Raw genomic sequence first — 16,922 nt, forward strand, 5'->3', positions numbered from 1 at the left:
GATTATGCCCAATGTTTAACATGCGAGACATTAGCCTGCAGTAAACAAATGTACTCAGACAACATACACAATATGACTTGAGCAAAATCATTATTGAAACATGAGTTAAAAAGTATATTTACCTGATGAAAAAGGTACTCAAAAGCGACCGGGTCATCATGCAGCAAGTCCACTGGATCTCGGGGAATAAAACAAACTCGGAAAAGGCATCTGTAATCATGCGAGTCCTTCTTTTGGACCACCTAAGTGATTAACATGATTAGTAAAGATTTTCTTCCATTAAATACTGTAAGTGTGTGAACCTCACTGTTAAACCTGAGTACATGTGAAAGAAAGATTGAGGAGGCTATAGAAAAGAGGCAGGGGTTGGAAGGAGACTGAGATCTTATGAGTTACCTTCTGTATGAGCTCATCTTCATGCAGTAACAGCAGCTTGGTGATGCTGTATTGCTGTTCCAGCACCAGAGAGAAATACTCAATAGATTGAATTGACAACTTGTCCTTTAAAGTCAGCACAATGTCCTACAAACACAAACATGAGCAACATACCTTTAAAGAGTATATTTGTATATCAATATAAACATATAATTCTCACCTTTTTGGTATAATGGGGTCAGGTTATTCTTTAATTTATACATGTGGCTTAGTAATAGGTATATTAATTTAAAAATTGATTATACAGTCACAGAGAAATGCTGCAAACAAACCTTCACTGTGGTAGTTTTATCAAATTTGAAGGCTTTGGTTTGCCCATTCTCTAGGTAGACCTTAAGCACATTGGGCAGGAAGAGAAGAGAGTTTCCCTGGGGACACAAATAAATGGTCTTTGGTTGTTTTTATTTTTTAAATAGTGAATGACTGGTTGAAACCTGTGTAAGTGAATGCTTTGTGTTCAGTGTGTGTCTGTGTGTGTGTGTATATGGGGGTAGTATGCATGTGGTGTCTCAACCTGAGTGTGTCCGTTGACTAATACTTCCTCTGCAAAGCGCACTTTAACCGGATTTCTTCTCAGTCGAGCTCTCTTTTCTGCTGACATAAATGAGGACTTGGGGTTCTGAAAATAAAGCATCCACACCCTTCTGTTACCAAGACACAGGAGCTTCTACAGTGTCATATTCTATATAAGCACGGTTGGCATGTCCTCACCAACATGTTTCTGAGGACTGTCACGGTTACAGAATCCTGGCACTGCCTAGTAAAAAAAACACGAGGTTAATCAGAACTGTACGGCAAAAAATGTGTTCCATCAAAAACATAAATATCTGTATTTAAGACCTTATTTCTTCTTTTCCATTCAGTGATGTGACTCTAAAAAGTGCTATATTAAATCAAGTTCACTTGCAGTTATAAATTATATGACTATAAATTACCATGAGATAGAATTTGTCTTGTGAAGTGTTCGTGACACAGATACACAACATGAACAAAAGTTTGTTGGCACCTGACCCTAAGATTCATGTGCTCTTCGACCATCCTATTCCAAATTTTGTCCCCATTTGCTGTTATAACAACCGCCACCCTTCTGAAAACATGTCCCACTATGTTTTGGATTGGAGTGTGGTTGTAGAGATCTGTGCTCATTCAGACATAAAGCTGTTAGTAAAATAGGGTATTAATGTAGGGTAAGGAGGTCTTAATGTCTGCTTTTGAATTCATGCCAGAGGTGTTCAGTAGGGTTGAGGTCAGAGCTCTATAGCCGACCAATTAGGATCTTCTATTCCAACCCATGTAAACCATATCTTAAGGGACCTTGTTTTGTGCACGGGGCATTGTCATGCTGGGACAGGTTTGTGTCTCTTAGTTCAAATGAAGAGAAAATATAATGCTTCCATATTCAAAGACCTACACAACTGTGTGCCTCAAACTTTGTTGTAACAATTTGGGAAAGAACCACATATGGCTGAACAGGTCAGGTGTCCCAATACTTTTGTCTGTTTATTGTATATGTTATATTAGTGCATTTTCCAGTTAATTTGTTCTAGAATTTTTAAGGAATAAATTTTATCCAGCATGTGCTAAAACATTTGAATAGTAGCATAGGTAATAGCAGCATTAAGAATATTTTAATATGCATTAATATTTTAAAATGCTTTTAATACATAAATAAATAAATTATGAGCTTGTTATAATCTTTAGCAACAATACAGTGTAAATGGGCAGAATTAATATTACATACAGGGTTAGACGAAAAATGATCAGTAACATTAAACAAACACATTAATATATTCAAAGTAGTCTAGTTTGTGTCATTTGAGGTTAAAAGCCTAATTAAACAGTACATATAGAGTATCATATATTTCCTGTCAGAATTCCTAGTTAGAATAATGTGTCATTTGTATACTTTAAACTGCAGTTAGGGTTCTTTAAAAGACCCAGTGAAGGTTTCAGGAAGTCGGTAAAACTGTAGGCACTGTAGAGTTTCCTGTTTAAATTATTGAAAACATAGAACAGGAAGCTGTTTTGAAATGTAGAAAAAAGGAGCTTTAGATATATTTCCCAATTATGGCTTCCAGGTTCAATTATTTGTAGCCACCAACTCAGTTGCGACATAACAAAATGTCTTGTGACTCCAAAGAGAAAACCTATTTACCTTATGCTAGGTAGGACTGCTCTTTTGCTGTATGGGACATTCATTTCAGGTTGTAAGGAGAAGAAAAATGCATGTTGAGAGAGACAAAAAAATAATGATTTACCTAATCATGTTGTCTATATATTCAGGAGATAGGTCATCGATGGCTTTGTTATTCACTTTCAATACTTGATCACCTGGTAAAAGCCGCCCATCTGCTGGTCCTCCTACAATTTGACCAAAATAATCACGTGAAAATGTATAAATTGTCTTTTAATTACAGTGTAAGAAGCTTATCAACATCAGTATTGTTGTGGATAGTGATGTGTTACAGCAACACAACAACACTTTCCCCTCTAATTAAATGCCAAATGGCGTATAAAGGCTATATAAAGCTCAAGGAACATTGTAGAATGTCAATATATTATATTCTATATACAGAACAGTCAAGAGGAAGCTCTTTGAGATTTAAATAAAATGTGCTTAAGGCATAAAACTAACAGAAAAACCCTATTTCTGATTTACTGCAGGTTGCAGTGAATTTCCTTTAATTTAGGAACTGCAGGCTTTTTGATGATGTTACATAATTATGTTACATAACATCAATACAGACAATAAAGCATGTCAGACATGATAAAGCTGATGTTAATGATGGTGATGATTCATGCTTTTAGTCTGCTAATTTCTTTCTTTTCTTTTTTTTTTGTTATAAAATGTATTTGTTTGAGTATGAATTTATGTATTGCTCTGGATGGAAAAATAGCTCAACTACATTTATAACAAAATATATGACTATTTAAATCAAGGAAACAAATAAAGGAAAAATTCTTAATAAACTAACTAAAAGAAAGGTAAGAAAGTAAATTGTTACCCTGATTATGACAGCAACCTTGAATAAAGGAACTTGCTAAAATCACATTTTACATAACTAAATTTGAATGAGTACTTATATTTGAGTCATACTGCTGTACCATTTAGGTACTGCATTATGTAACATAGAGAATGTTTTTTTTCTTCTTCAGTATTTATGCAGAGAGAAATGACCTGAATACTGCAAGATGCTCAGTATTCTGGTCAGGCACCCTTCTCTTTAGGTCAGAATAAGACCTCACTCACATACGTGTGTAAATGCTCACACACACAATTTGCCCTCCTGCTGTAAAAATACCCCCTCCTTTAATGATATCTCTTCGCTCTCTTCGCCAGACTGCACATTGCTGTGTTTGTATCTATCCCACTCTCTTTCTTTCTCACCTTGGTTCTAGGCCAAAATATACCTTGGCAACAAGCATGCATGCACAGACACACGCACACACTCCTTCTTATGTCTCCTTCCCTATTCCCACTCCTCTTGTCTCCATCTCCCTCTCCATCTCCCTCTCTCTCACCCCTCTTGTCTCCATCGCCCTCTCCATCTTCCTCTCCATCTCCTCTCTCTCCCTCCTCCTCTCTCCTCCTCCCTCCCTCCCTCCCTCCTCTCCTCCCTCCTCCCTCCCTCCTCCCTCCTCCTCTCTCCTCCTCTCTCCTCCCTCCCTCCCTCTCTCCTTCCTCTCTCCCTCCTCTCTCCTCCTCCCTCTCTCCCTCCCTCTCTCCCTCCCTCTCTCCCTCCCTCTCTCCCTCTCCTCTAGAATGTAATTATCAGGCTGGAGGGCAGCAAGTTTCTCCCACTGGGCTCTGATCAGCTGGTTCTGCCGCAGAAGCCATGGTGTCAGCATGCTGCTTCTCTGACAGTGAGGAAGTATATGTGCATATATGTGGCTGTGCACAAAAGTGAGAGTCTGTTTAGGTAAGAGGATGCAGTTTAAAGAGTGTGTTACATGTGTGAGGAAATATAGAGCCAAGTTAGTGGCCTGCGTGTGAGTGAATGTGTCAAAATGTGTGTGTGTGTGTGTGTACATACACATTAGTCCCTGAGTGCACCTGCATCTTATAGAATGAAATAAATAGAAGAGATGCAGCTGGTTCTCATTGCTCTCTGAACTTGACAGGCATGAGACGCAATCACACAAACCAAACAGGGATAATTGCGTGTGACCGATTTAGACTTTTTCTGTCTCTTGAACATACACACACACACACAGGGAAAGAAGTGATTAAGAGAGTGTTCACTGTAACCCTGGCCATGATAATTAAAAAGAAGGATAGAAAAGAAAATGGCAGGGTGAAGAAAGTTGAATCTGATTTGATGTGGTGCACAGCTGGATGCTTCACACAGAGTGGGAGAAGTATTCATGACAGCCACACACATGCACAGCAACCAAAAAGACAGACAGAGTAAATGTCAGACTGTTTGTAGATGAGAAGCAGCACGATTGCTTTGCCCTACCAAGGCTATTGTTTTCTCGATGAAAAGAGCATCTAATCAAATTTTAACTCTGACCATCCGGTCCTTTAAATCACAACCAATAGAATTCAGTTCTCACCTAACAACCAAACCCCAAGTTAATCCATACAACTTATTAAATATAAAATGAGCACTGGGTGGGAAATGTTGCAATGTGACGTGTAATAAAGTGAGACAGCGTTGCCAGGTTTGTACTCAGACAGCAACTATACACTGAAGAATGTGGCCCAGTGCTATCTCAAAGAGTAGCTTGTCCAAGTCCCTGCCTTTTGTAGAGGCCCCAGCTAAAAATAAAAGAAACAAGGTCTAAAATAATTAAGAGAGAATTCTACAGTCAGCAAGCAAACTGCAGAAGTCAAAATGTTTTTTAAGCATTCTATTTTTATTTATTGTACATCAAGTGGCACCATTACTTGTTATTAACGCAAGTGCACTTTGCTAGATGACAAATACTAAGGAGTTTTTTCCTCCTTTTTTCGCTGAAGGAGGCTGTGATGAGTGGGGAAAAAAGGTGTGTACTGCAAATATTAATATTAAGGGGGGAAGCACAAGGAAAACAAGACAGTGCTATCAAAAAAACTAAAAATACTTGTAAAACTATAGAGAAATTCATTATTAAAAAACACGTGTCACTCAGTATCAGTCATGCATACATCTACTTATTCGGATTCCCTTTTTTTAATTAAACCATATTGCAATGAGAATACGAATCAGAGATTGCGGGAAATTTTTTCCACAACATCGACAAACCTTGTGCATTTTTAATTTGCCATGCACCCACCATTTAAGCCGATTTCAGAGTTAAATCTGAGCTTAAGATGTGTCGCAGCAGCTGGCTAAATGGTGTGCCGACTCTGTCTCTCTGGTACAGCGCAGGCGTATGTCAGAAACTCTTCACCGATAGAGAAAAAATCCCTTGTAACAGCTACCATAAAAAGTCTGTTACCATTTAAGAAATGCTTAACTTGACAAGAGCTGATTATCTTTAGGTCTATAGCTTACTAGTATGCACATTAAATCCATCTGAGCCAGCAACAAAAAAAACCAAATCACACTATGAACACAATAGAGACAGAACTGGATTAAATGTGTTTATTGAAGGGACCCTTTGACATGCTACTAACTGCACTGATGTTGTCTAAGCAAATGGAACTACCAGTAAATGGTTTTTAACATATACCTAATGCTGTTTCTTGTGTACCTGGAATAACATCCCTGACCAGCAGGGGAAGCTGTGTGGAGAGTGTAAAGCCATGCGAGTCCAGCACAGCATCTCTGATCACCTCCACAGTCTCCTTTACTGGGAAATGGTGTTGGCCTCCATCGTCTGAGCGGCCTGACTTCCTGTCCCCCAAAATACGCTCCCTTTAAGAAACAGCATAGTGAATTTAAGGTGAGCTCACACATACACCTATATGTATACACTCACAGCTTTTTTTTAATGACAAGGTGTAGATTCCATCTCTCTGATGGTTATAATGCACCTTTGGTTTAATTTCAGCAATAAAATATATCCAAGGATTTCAAAGTGTCATTATAGACATGTAATACATCATCTACATCTGATGTGTTCATTTTTTATTTATTTTTTGCTATTGTGTAATATTCAATATTCCTTTAATTGGCCTTGAGAGGAAAGATATACTTTTATAAATCATTTCCACAATATAATGTGTAGTGTATTGTATATTGTGTTGTGTGTAGATTTAAAATAAATAAATAAAACATTTGACATTGGATGGTAACCCATGAACTCAAAGGTAAGAGTAGAAATCTACCATAATTGTGGACCTTTAAAGAAGTAGTGCAATTTGGATCCCACTTCATGTGGAGTTTGGACATTGGACCTCTTTGAGTGTTTAAAGGCTCTGGCATGGAGAAGCTTGTGTTGGATTTATGATGATCACAAATGTTAAGCTTTTTTTGGAGTTGCTCAGTAGCTCCTGGTTCCATAATCTCAAATGATTGTATAAGACTGTAGAAAGAATATCACTCATAATCTTACATTCTGGTGCTCATATTAGTTCTTTATTGTTTTAAAGATTTATAAATCACACTCTTGATATCACCCAAATGAGGATGGGTTCCCCTTTTGTGTCTGGTTCCTCTCAAGGTTTCTTCCTCATAACATCTAAGGGAGTTTTTCCCTACCAAAGTCACCATGGCTGCTCATCAGGGGTAAATACACATCGTTCACCTTAACTCTTAAATTCTGTAAAGCTGCTTTGAGGCAATGCCTGTTGTGAAAAGCGCTATAGAAATAAACTTGACTTGACTTGATGTGTTTTTATGCTGTTCATTAATAACCACCCACATGTCATGGTTCAGCCATTAAACTGGTAGTTACAAGATCTTAAAAAGGCTAGCATGGTCACTAAATCAACAAAAGTTTCATCTTCTGCATGTGGTGATCAGAAAAGTGATTAGAAACCCCTACAAGTCACAATGTCAATAGACAAATCATATCCTTTTAACTAAACTTCATATATGTTCTTCATTGAGACTGTTTGTGTTAAAAATAAAACAGTACACAATGGTCAGTGAACCAGTATAATTTTCCATTAAGGTGTGATAAACAAATTTAAGAAGCCGTGTGCACATTTGACAAGAACAGCACTGTCAGCAGTTGAACACTGTTCTGGAACACAGTATTCTTTGTGCATGGTAATCAGCAAGTTGGCTAAGAGTGAAAGATGAATACAACTGACCTGCAAACACAATCAGCAAAACAAACACAACATGCAATGCTGTATGCACATTTGATAAATGATTAGCACATTGTACTGTGAGACAGCAAACAAGAGCAAAGACAAATAGAGAAGAAATCCATTATTGTATTTGCACAGTAGGGTGTTTATGGGTGTCAGATTTAGATTTGCTGCTTTTTGTCATTACACTTGCAGTGAAAAGCACTTGTGTGACCACATTAAGAGCTAGCTTAATTAATTACATTTGTTGTGTGTGTGTGTGTGTGTGTGTGTGTTTGTGTGTGAAGTCTACCTGCTGAGGGAGTCCCGTGATCGACGCAGCCATCTCCCCACAACCTGCTCTACCCGACGCACCCTGCGTGGAGAGCGACTCCTACTCCTCTCTCTTTCCTCCATTTAAATGACTTAAATAGAGAGAAAAGAAGTTTGAAAACCATGTTAAGTAACAGGATTGATGGCAGTACAGATGGCAAGTTCTTTGATTATAATCTACAATAACTGATTATAATTCTCATTAATTGCAGCATATGGCCATCAGAATTGTATCTGCATTTATATTATACATAAAAATATTCACAGTTCTATTCAGTTAACCCACACTTTATCCATCATGTCTGTAACCACTTGTGTCAGTAAACATCAGTGAAACACTGAATGAGACAGTGTATTTACAAAACAGCAGATTTAACAGTAAAGACAGAAACATGCTCTCACGTAATCTCAGAAGCAAACACATAAATGCGTTTGTTCTGGGGGTGACGCATACACATGAGCCTGCACATTGTCAGACACACCTTTTACATTTCTTATACTTCTGTACATGTTGCCTCTCAGCTATAAGAATAAAGAAACACTCTCTTATGATATGATTTTCCCCATCATTGCGTAGAGATACAGGGGGCTATAAAAGCTCCAGTCACTGATAAATAGACCATTAACTACTCTGCTAAACCACAGGGACACCATCAATGGTAGTATCTTAACTGTGCTTAAATATGATGAATTGACCTGGTGATGAAACTGAGTAATCAATGAGCCTTTACTCCAGCTATAGAACTGCATTCGATCATCACACATAGTGTACAATGATTGTGTATGTGTATGTGTGTGTGTGTGCGTGTATATATATATATATATATATATATATATATATATATATATATATATATATATATAGATAGATAGATAGATATAGATATATAGCATTCGATCATCACACATAGTGTGCAATGATTGTGTGTGTGTGTGTGTGTGTGTATATATATATATATATATATATATATATATATATATATATACACACACACACACACACACACACACACACACAATCATTGCACACTATGTGTGATGATCGAATGCAGTATATATCTATTGTTTTCTCTCTCATTATTTATATATATATATATATATATATATATATATATATATATATATATATATATATATATGAATATGAGAGAGAAAGAGAGAGAGAGAGAGAGAGAGAGAGAGAGAGAGAGAGAGAGAGAGGGACTCCTAAAGCTAAGAGCTATAGAGGGACACAGAGACAGGGAGCGACAAAAAGGCAGAAAGAAAGAGTCCATTCATGCTTTAACAAGGGAAAAAAAAAAACGCTGCTCTTATTCACATTTGCTCAGTGTCATGGCGCCTGACCTCAGCCTTACTGCCTGCATCAGTGATTTCTATACTGCTGTGGAAAAAAGGAACAAAAAGTTTTTTAACTGACCTGCTAAACTTCTACAACTTCTACTTGCCAAGCACATGAACCCAATCTGTAATCAGAGCACACAACACTTAACAGTTGCAGCCAAGACTATGCTCAAACCCTTCTCTATTTCATCCACTGCTGTGTGCTTACGTACATACACACAAAAGGTATATGCTCACAGTGTGTGTGCTTAGTATTAAAGGATTAAACTGCATTTCCTGCATGATTCGACAGCCCTAGCTCTTCCTTTGTGCTGATCCACTTCGACCCGAACAGAGCTGATCTGACATGTGCAGCTGCTGGCCATCACTCACTCCCTAATTACTCTTTTACTGCATAATGAAGGAATCTCCTCTCTGTTGGTGGGTCATATGAGGTGGCATTTTAAAACTACCAATGCAAATGTTTTCTTCCAGTCAAACGAAAGTGCTTTTATTCAGTTACTGTGTAACAGCTGTAGCCTTAGTACAACTAACCCAGACTACATTTTTCTGCATTCTGTCCTGTAAAATAATGATACATCCCCCCCACATATTATGGAAGCTAAAATGAAGTGTTTTTTACTGTAAAAAAAAATGTATATGCAACATAAGCTTTGAGAACTTCTTCAGTCAAATACACCCATCTTCCACATTAATAGGAACACCTATTACGATCTGCAGGTAGCAAAAGCACCTTGTATAAAATAATGTTGATAAAGGTAAATTTTTTAAATCATTTTTAAAATGGAAAAAAAAAAGATTAGTATCTTTAACTGTAGCATGGTTTGAACTGCTTAACTGGTTTGAATAGTTTAGAAACTTCAACCTGGGGTTGAATAGAGTCTATAGAGTTTACATATAATGGTGCAAAAAACAACAACAACAACAACAACAAAAAAAAACATTTAATAAGCAAAAGGAAAATAAGTAGAGTGGCTGACAGTAAAAAATAAATTACCTCAGAATGACAAATAGGGTACAACTCCAGAAAACCACATTTCCAGGTCAAATAAGCCAAAGACTGCAGAGCATCATATTGCATGGTCACCGTAAATACAAGATGTGTAAATTAATATTCTAACACTTTATTGCTACAGTGCAATTTTAATAGGTATGAATGCACTTTCTATGTTAATTAAATATTGCTCATTATTGCTTGACAGTATTCCACAAAGTCTATAAAGCTTCAGTTAACAGGTTTTCTGTTCTTTTCCTATGTTTTGGAAAATGTATGGCCATTGCACATACACTAGAGATAAATTAGATTAAAATGTGCTTTTGCTATGCTCATGTGTGTTGATGTGGGAGAGCCACCCTCTACCATTTCCATCTAACTCTATTCTTTCATATTAAATACAATAGTAAGCGCATGCTATCACTGAGAAAAATAGTGACAGTAAGAAAACAGGAGATAAAATAACCTAATCACTGCTTTTTCGATCTATGGTTATTGAAACTGTGTGTGTGACTGGGGAATACACTGTGAGTGGTAGTTCACTGATATATACGATTACGTTTAGATGCCTGGTGCCAGACTGCAGATAGAAAGAGGTGTCAGAGTGTGCTAGTGGAAAAGTACAAAGGTACATATATTTGTTTTGAGATTGTTCAACTCATGTATCAGTTTGTATGCATGTGTGTGTGTGTGTATATATGTGTGCACATTTTGTTGCTGATTCAGTCGAGATCTTAACGCCTTTGCTGACTCCTTAAGTTGTCCAAGTTGACATGTCAAAAGGTATAAAGCCCAAATGCTTCATCCATTAATGTATGAGCTCTTGTAGCACCATAGCCGAGATCCATTTTTACCACTCTGTTCTCGTCCCTCACATATACAGCCTTCAGATATTTTATACCATTATCAGAAGTCTATCACACTCGGTGCAGCTTCAAACTGCAACTTGAGAACACAGCTATTATTCACACACTAACAACAAATTAGTCTATTTGTGTTCCATGCAGTCAGTGGGCAACCAGTAATGTCTGCAATCCCCAAGTCATCCCAGCTAATACTTTGCTAACCAGCTAACACATAAAGCATCAGTCTGACAGCTTTAGAAATCTTGCAGTAAAATATATATATATATATATATATATATATATATATATATATATATATATATATATATATATATATACAGGGAGTGCAGAATTATTAGGCAAGTTGTATTTTTGAGGATTAATTTTATTTGAGGATTTAATTTGAACAACAACCATGTTCTCAATGAACACAAAAAACTCATTAATATCAAAGCTGAATATTTTTGGAAGTAGTTTTTAGTTTTAGCTATTTTAGGGGGATATCTGTGTGTGCAGGTGACTATTACTGTGCATAATTATTAGGCAACAACAAAAACAAATTCATACCCATTTCAATTATTTATTTTACCAGTGAAACCAATATAACATCTCAACATTCACAAATATACATTTCTGACATTCAAAACCAAACAAAAACAAATCAGTGACCAATATAGCCACCTTTCTTTGCAAGGACACTCAAAAGCCTGCCATCCATGGATTCTGTCAGTGTTTTGATCTGTTCACCATCAACATTGCGTGCAGCAGCAACCACAGCCTCCCAGACACTGTTCAGAGAGGTGTACTGTTTTCCCTCCTTGTAAATCGCACATTTGATGATGGACCACAGGTTCTCAATGGGGTTCAGATCAGGTGAACAAGGAGGCCATATCATTAGATTTTCTTCTTTTATACCCTTTCTTGCCAGCCACGCTGTGGAGTACTTGGGCGTGTGTGATGGAGCATTGTCCTGCATGAAAATCATGTTTTTCTTGAAGGATGCAGACTTCTTCCTGTACCACTGCTTGAAGAAGGTGTCTTCCAGAAACTGGCAGTAGGACTGGGAGTTCAGCTTGACTCCATCCTCAACCCGAAAAGGCCCCACAAGCTCATCTTTGATGATACCAGCCCAAACCAGTACTCCACCTCCACCTTGCTGGCGTCTGAGTCGGACTGGAGCTCTCTGCCCTTTACCAATCCAGCCACGGGCCCATCCATCTGGCCCATCAAGACTCACTCTCATTTCATCAGTCCATAAAACCTTAGAAAAATCAGTCTTGAGATATTTCTTGGCCCAGTCTTGACGTTTCAGCTTGTGTGTCTTGTTCAGTGGTGGTCGACTTTCTGCCTTTCTTACCTTGGCCATGTCTCTGAGTATTGCACACCTTGTGCTTTTGGGCACTCAGTGATGTTGCAGCTCTGAAATATGGCCAAACTGGTGGCAAGTGGCATCTTGGCAGCTGCACGCTTGACTTTTCTCAGTTCACGGGCAGTTATTTTGCGCCTTGGTTTTTCCACGCTTCTTGCGACCCTGTCGACTATTTTGAATGAAACGCTTGATTGTTCGATGATCACGCTTCAGAAGCTTGGCTATTTTAAGACTGCTGCATCCCTCTGCAATATATCTCACTATTTTTGACTTTTCTGAGCCTGTCAAGTCCTTCTTTTGACCCATTTTGCCAAAGGAAAGGAAGTTGCCTAATAATTATGCACACCTGATATAGGGTGTTGATGTCATTAGACCACACCCCTTCTCATTACAGAGATGCACATCACCTAATATGCTTAATTGGTAGTAGGCTTTCCAGCCTATACAGCTTGGAGTAAGACAACATGCATAACGAGGATGATGTGGTCAAAATACTCATTTGCCTAATAATTCTGCACTCCCTGTATATATATATATATATATATATATATATATATATATATATATATATATATATATATATATATATTTTCTGGGGCAGCTAATCGTCAGGAGTTCGAATGCCGCAAATGCCTCAGCCATCCATGGTCAGGAGTCAGAAAGGGCAAAATGGCCTGTTCTCTTTGGGTGGGAAGTACTACATAACTATCTCCCTTATCAATCAGAGAGCAACACTAGACAATTGTGTGGAGCTTAGGGTTCAGGTGTGTGGAAGAGGGCAGCTAGCACTTATTTTGGTGTCCTATGCTGCCCCGTGTTGTAATAGGCAGCAGATTGAAGAAAATGCTAGGTCATGACTTTGCATGTATGCTGGCTTTCTGGTCTTAAAAAGAGCATGGATGAACTGGATAAAAAAAAAAAAATTTAATATAAAATGTCATTTGGACTGGGAAGCACTCCAAGCACAGAACTCACGACTACCTGTAAGTGGTGCTTCGAGTTCGGTTGCACCGGAACTGTGAAAGTGAATGCGTGTAATGCTCAGGTGCACTGGTGCATGTGTTGCTGACAGTGACGTAATTAGTTTACTTAAACGCATGTAACATAAAATCCTTGCGATCGGAAGTCTCATCAGATTTACCCTACTTGAGAGCATCTGATGAATTACAGCGATCGATGCATATAAACCTTTTGCTGCACATAATAGTCAATACCAATATTATTGTAAGCCATGTGTTCTCTGTACATATTTGTGATAAGACAAATGCAGTGGGGTTCAATAGAATCAAGGTAGCCTGAAACCAAACCAACACTGCAGAGGGAACTGGGAACAATCATCCTTGAATCTAGACAGACTATTTTATGAGTTGCTCAGTAGCTCCTAGTTTTATAACCACAATGACTGTAAAAGACTGTAGAAAGATCATTACTCATAATCTTACATTCCAGTTCTCATGTTAGTTCTCACTCTCCAGTGTTCTGTATTGTTTAAAGATTACAATCACACTCTTGATGTCACCCAAATGAGGATGGCTTCCCCTTTTGAGTCTGGTTCCTCTTAAGGTTTCTTCCTCATAACATCTAAGGGAGTTTTTCCTTGCCACAGTCGTCATGGCTGCTCATCAGGGATAAATGCACACTATTCACCTTAACTGTTAATTTCTGTAAAGCTGCTTTGAGACAATGTCTGTTGTGAAAAGCGCTATAGAAATAAACTTGACTTGACCTGACAGCAGAAATTTGTAAAAATTCATCAGTTATAATGCTGCCATGCTATCTGTCTCTCTCTCTGTAGTTTTGAAGAAGGATACCTGCATGTCTGTGGTAAACCCTTTAATTCGTTCTTAAGAAATCTCTCATTCTTGTGCTTTGATATCACTTTTCACACCATATTGCAACCTGCAGTAACTCTACACCTGCTTTGCTTAACTGCATCACTCCACTCCAGAATATGTCTCTGCTTCTACTTTAACAATGTAAGAACAGCTATGCATGTCTTCACAGTCTCTCAATATAATAAATACCATTTCTTGACACACATTTGCTTTGCATTTGGCAGTGGGTCAATAACATCTTGGATCGCTGCAGTAAATGTTTTTTTTTATGCATCACATACTGCTGACCGCTTTCTATACGGAAAGATGTGCTGCATATCTCTCCGGTATGGAGCCGGGCTGTAGCAAACCTAAAATCACACATACGTAGATCACTGTTAGGCACACTGACTGGTTGTCAACACCTCACCTTTTTCTCTGTTAACAAAAAAAACAAAATATTCTGTAAAGTGAGAATAGTGGTGTGGTATCTGCAGGTGTGACTCTGCAGAGCTGCACAGATCTCCCTATTGATAATGCAGCATTTGCCACAAAAAAGATGCAACTCGGCAGTGTGTGCAACATAAATATTCAAACACTTAACCATTTAATCGCTTATGGTTTAATTAGGCCATCAAAACAAATACAAAAGATACTGCTCTGTTAGATACCCCACCCCAACCCCCCCAAAAAATAAAAATAAAAATAATATATTGGCACCTATATAATATGTGAACTCTCTTGGTACAAAAGCATATAATAATTCAATTATGCTTTATCAGGTTAGATGAGTCCTTCATGACCACTACAGATGATTGAGATTGGAAAGTGTGTGGTTATGGAAGCCTCTCTTCAACTCAGACCACAGGCTTTTAATAGGGTTCGACTCAGGGGCCAGCAGAGATGGTAAAGGCAAAGTACCGATTCTCATTTCAGCAACCACTTATCTTAAACTGTTTTCAATTATTATCATCCATCTTCTGCTTAAAAAGTGGCATTGACAGGTTTTTGGCTAAGCTATCTTGGTACTCTGTGTAATTCAGGATGCTACTCATTTCCAACAAAGGTGTCGTTTTATAGGTGTAGCATTTACATGCATTTGAATTATTTCACACATATCAGGACTGTGTGTATGCTTAGGGACAGACATTTTCACTTTTTTAACATAAGACAAAATCCTTCATTCCACTGAAGCAATGCCAATTTTATCATACATTTTATCAACTGTATTCAGTGTTGTATTTTTATCCACTGTAGCTTTGCCATGAATGTAGTCATGCAGGCTGACTACATAAGGTATAACATAATGCCCTTATAAATGTTCTAGTCCACTACATGCCAAATGTTATTTGAGATTTAGGTACAGAAAACAATAGAAAATTACCTAGAGATTTAGGATATATCTGCTTTTTATGTGTTTAATTATATTTATAGTGTACATATTTATTATAAACATACTGTATACATGTATTAATGTTTACAAAAACAATAATTATTCAGTAACATTTACAATTAAACTGATTGCTTTTAATATTTTATTAGAAAACTTGTGCATATAAAAAATATATATAAAATAAAATTCCCCATTTCCACCATGGAGTATACGGAGTTGCATTACCTATTTTAAATATGTATGATTTGAAGCAATGTTTTTTATTTTATTGAAAAAAATGTGTTTTACAGGCCAGCAGGTGCTTATATTGGTGGAGTGGGGGGGGATCACAATCTGATCGTGGCAGTAAACATCAAAAATCTAATCATGAGCTGCCTGGACATTCTCAACCTAATGCTGATGGATGACCAAATAATTTTCAGTGGACTTCATAAAGAATACTAACTTCATAAAGAACACTAACACACACATGATGACAAAATGAAACTATGATGATTGTCACAGTACTTTTGTTTTGACACTTTGAAATGATAGTGTAATAAGGTAACTACATCACAATAAGAAAAAAATGTGACTAATGTCCATAACTAGCTACAAAGACAGTGGAAGGAGTTTTTTTTCCCCTCTCATATAACCTCCAACTGCCAGATTCAATGCGGAAAGCTTGGGATGACAATTTATGATTTTTTTTTGGACATGATACAAACGAGTGTATATCACAGAGCATCATACCCTTTTTATTGTGAACCCCTTAACATTACAAGCTTGATAGTTGCATTAACATTAGCAAAAAGGGTTAGGGTTAGGTATAGATTGCAGACACTGCAATCTATAACATAAAATTGTCATCATGATATATGAACTATGACACAGTTCTACAATGAGGACCTCACAAAAATAAAAAAATGAATCCTGCTTATAGCCCATGATTAATGACTTAAAAAAATCTATAAAAAGTGATGTAATCATTAATCAGAATAACATTTTATTTAAAAAAAAATATTCCAGGATTTTTCAAAGTCAACAAGTGAATACTTTATACTATAAAATGGATATCGATATCTGCACTTACCTGTGAGTGAGTAGTGTCTTACAAGTTTCAAAACGCTGAAGTTCCTTAATTGGTTTGGATATCACATCCTTCTTTCCTGTATATGATAAAGGGTAGCGGAGGTATGCTTTTATAACCATCAGGACCAGAGTGGAGATCTACAAGACAAAGCGAGGAAAATA

General features: G+C 37.3%; 1 protein-coding gene across 3 annotated transcripts in view; it reads right to left on the reverse strand.

The window, feature by feature from the left end:
* frmpd1b (FERM and PDZ domain containing 1b) overlaps positions 1-16,922 on the reverse strand; it is a 33,977-nt gene that overhangs the window by 9,062 nt on the left and 7,993 nt on the right. For 2 of the 3 annotated variants that reach the window (XM_046848968.1, XM_046848969.1), the window contains 9 exons: positions 16,762-16,898; positions 7,914-8,025; positions 6,115-6,278; positions 2,694-2,796; positions 1,147-1,192; positions 950-1,054; positions 708-803; positions 397-522; positions 123-242 (listed from right to left, as the gene is read on the reverse strand). In XM_046848968.1, the coding sequence (XP_046704924.1) occupies positions 123-242; positions 397-522; positions 708-803; positions 950-1,054; positions 1,147-1,192; positions 2,694-2,796; positions 6,115-6,278; positions 7,914-8,017 (864 nt within the window). In that variant the 5' untranslated portion in view covers positions 8,018-8,025; positions 16,762-16,898. Of the gene's footprint in view, positions 1-122; positions 243-396; positions 523-707; positions 804-949; positions 1,055-1,146; positions 1,193-2,693; positions 2,797-6,114; positions 6,279-7,913; positions 8,026-16,761; positions 16,899-16,922 lie in introns of those variants that run through there. The other variant, XM_046848970.1, reaches the window with a different exon arrangement.

This window comes from Silurus meridionalis, chromosome 5 (assembly GCF_014805685.1).
Source record: "Silurus meridionalis isolate SWU-2019-XX chromosome 5, ASM1480568v1, whole genome shotgun sequence".
NCBI classification, from domain to species: Eukaryota; Metazoa; Chordata; class Actinopteri; order Siluriformes; family Siluridae; genus Silurus; species Silurus meridionalis.